The 383-nt window shown below is 58.5% G+C and overlaps 1 protein-coding gene across 1 annotated transcript in view; it reads left to right on the forward strand.

Annotated features, from left to right (window-relative positions):
• The first annotated feature begins 177 nt into the window (after window positions 1-177).
• The window catches only part of LOC119588930 (proline-rich extensin-like protein EPR1), a 2,869-nt gene continuing 2,663 nt past the window's right edge, over window positions 178-383 (forward strand). The window contains exon 1 of the mRNA XM_037937544.1: window positions 178-257. Coding sequence (XP_037793472.1) covers window positions 178-257 — 80 coding nt within the window. The remainder of the gene's footprint in view (window positions 258-383) is intronic.

A 383-nucleotide genomic window follows, 5' to 3' on the forward strand; every position in this document is an offset into this window, starting at 1 on the left:
ACCACCATTACCACCATCACTTCCACATCACCATTCGTAATTATTGTCGCGCGCCCCTCACCGGCTGTTCATCCGACCCACGACCCTCCTTTGGACGCGCTGTCGTCCCTGTCAGCGCTAATCCCGACGAGCGTCAACAGGATTAGGCGCAGGATTAGGTTCCCAATCCCCGCGAGGATGTCCTGCGAGCGCCGTCGGCTTGTCTTCGGCGCAGGGACAGCTGGCGCATCTCACGTGCAGCAGGAGTCAACTTGGGGGTCTTTGGGGGGATAGCGAGAGCGGTGGTTACGGTGGGGGCCGTGACGACTGCAGCGGTGATGGTGATGGGAGCAACGACAGAGCGACAGCAATGGTGGTGATACTTTGTTGTTGTTAGTTTTGTT

The sequence above is a fragment of the Penaeus monodon genome, chromosome 24 (assembly GCF_015228065.2).
Source record: "Penaeus monodon isolate SGIC_2016 chromosome 24, NSTDA_Pmon_1, whole genome shotgun sequence".
In the NCBI taxonomy this organism is placed as follows: domain Eukaryota; kingdom Metazoa; phylum Arthropoda; class Malacostraca; order Decapoda; family Penaeidae; genus Penaeus; species Penaeus monodon.